Raw genomic sequence first — 1,801 nt, forward strand, 5'->3', positions numbered from 1 at the left:
CAGGGGTCTTGGGAGATGCCCAGGGGTCTCGGTGGACACCTGGGGGTCCTGGGGGACACACAGGGGTCTTGGGAGATGCCCAGGGGTCTCGGTGGACACCTGAGGGTCTTGGGGGATGCCCAGGGTGCTCAGGGGACACACGGGGGTCTCGGGGGACACCCAGGGATTCCCACAGCACAGGCAGGGCTCTCCCCACGCCTCTGCCCTCCGAAGGGCTGCGGGTGGGTTTTGGGGGGTGTCCCAGCTCCTGTGTGTTGTCGTGTCGTCCGTGTCCCCCCCCCCCCCAAAACCATGTGCGTCCCCCTCGCCCAGATCCTGATCATGGACATCATCGAGGTGGTGCCGGAGCCGGGGCAGCCCCTGACCAAAAACAAGTTCAAAGTCTTGTACGAGAAGGAGCAGAAGGGTCCGGTCACCGCCCTCTGCCACTGCAACGGCTACCTCGTCTCGGCCATCGGCCAGAAGGTGGGGAGGGGGCCTGGGGGGGGCATGAGGGACCACCGTGGGGCCAGGGGCGTCACCTCTGCCCCTCGCAGATCTTCCTGTGGAGCCTGAAGGACAACGACCTGACGGGGATGGCCTTCATCGACACCCAGCTCTACATCCACCAGATGATCAGCGTCAAGAACTTCATCCTGGCCGCCGACCTGATGAAGAGCATCTCCCTGCTGCGATACCAGGAGGAGAGCAAGACCCTCTCCCTTGTTAGCCGGGTAACGACCGGCGCCCTCGCCCCCATCGCCGCGGGCCACAGCGGCTCGGCAGCGGCGGCTCAGCCGGCGTTGTTTCCTCGCAGGACGCGAAGCCCTTGGAGGTGTACAGCGTTGACTTCATGGTGGACAGCACCCAGTTGGGATTCCTGGGTACGTCCTCGGCGCTGCTGCGTTGTTCCCGGCGTTGCCGCATTGTTCCTGGCGCTGCCGGACCCGCACCCGTGGGTAGCATGGGGTTTAGAGGTGGTTTTGGGAGGGGATCCGGCAACGCTGGCACTTTTGGCTCTCCAGCAAACCTCCGTCTTCCCCACAGTGTCCGACCGGGACCGCAACCTCCTGGTGTACATGTACCTGCCTGAAGGTAAGGGGCTGGCAGCGGGGTCAGGGGGGGCTCACCGGGCGCCGGATCGGTGCCGTACCGTCTCCGTCCCCCCACCCCGGCAGCCAAGGAAAGCTTCGGCGGGATGCGGCTGCTGCGGCGCGCCGATTTCCACGTGGGCGCCCACGTCAACACCTTCTGGAGGACGCCGTGCCGTGGGGCCGCCGACGGCCCCAACAAGAAAACCAGCGCCTGGGAGAACAAGCACATCACCTGGTTCGGTGAGGGGGGGAGTTTGGGGGAGCCCCCCCGGGGGTTGGGGCGCTGGAGCAGCCCTGCACCCCCTCTGTACCCCCACATCTTCCTCACACACACACACCCCCCCAAAATGAGGGGTGCTGGGGTCAGGCAGGGTGCTGGGTGCTGGGATTTGGGGTGCGGGCAGGGCCCCGGGATTTGGGGGTCAGGGCGCTGGGATTGAGGGTGCAGGCAGGACCCTGGGATTTGGGGTGCAGGGTGTGGGTAGCACCCTGTTTTGGGGTGCAGGGTGTGGGTAGCACCCTGTTTTGGGGTGCAGGCAGGGCCCTGGGATTTGGGGTGCAGGGTGCGGGCAACACCCTGTTTTGGGGTGGAGGGTGTGGGCAGGGTCCCAGGATTTGGGGTGTGGGGTGCAGGCAGGGCCCTGGGATTTAGGGTGCGGGCAGAGCCCTGGGATTTGGGGTACAGGCAGGGCCCTGGGATTTGGGGTGCAGGGTGCGGGCAGGGCCCC

The 1,801-nt window shown here is 66.4% G+C and overlaps 1 protein-coding gene across 1 annotated transcript in view; it reads left to right on the forward strand.

Annotated features, from left to right (window-relative positions):
• CPSF1 (cleavage and polyadenylation specific factor 1, 160kDa) overlaps positions 1–1,313 on the forward strand; it is a gene marked incomplete at both ends in the record, with an annotated part of 8,157 nt that extends 6,844 nt beyond the window's left edge. The window contains 5 exons of the mRNA XM_010574427.1: positions 313–465; positions 537–713; positions 797–863; positions 1,027–1,074; positions 1,158–1,313. Of these exons, the coding sequence (XP_010572729.1) occupies positions 313–465; positions 537–713; positions 797–863; positions 1,027–1,074; positions 1,158–1,313 (601 nt within the window). The remainder of the gene's footprint in view (positions 1–312; positions 466–536; positions 714–796; positions 864–1,026; positions 1,075–1,157) is intronic.
• Positions 1,314–1,801: the final 488 nt, after the last annotated feature.

Source organism: Haliaeetus leucocephalus, unplaced genomic scaffold (genome assembly GCF_000737465.1).
Source record: "Haliaeetus leucocephalus isolate CR32 unplaced genomic scaffold, Haliaeetus_leucocephalus-4.0 Scaffold438, whole genome shotgun sequence".
In the NCBI taxonomy this organism is placed as follows: Eukaryota; Metazoa; Chordata; class Aves; order Accipitriformes; family Accipitridae; genus Haliaeetus; species Haliaeetus leucocephalus.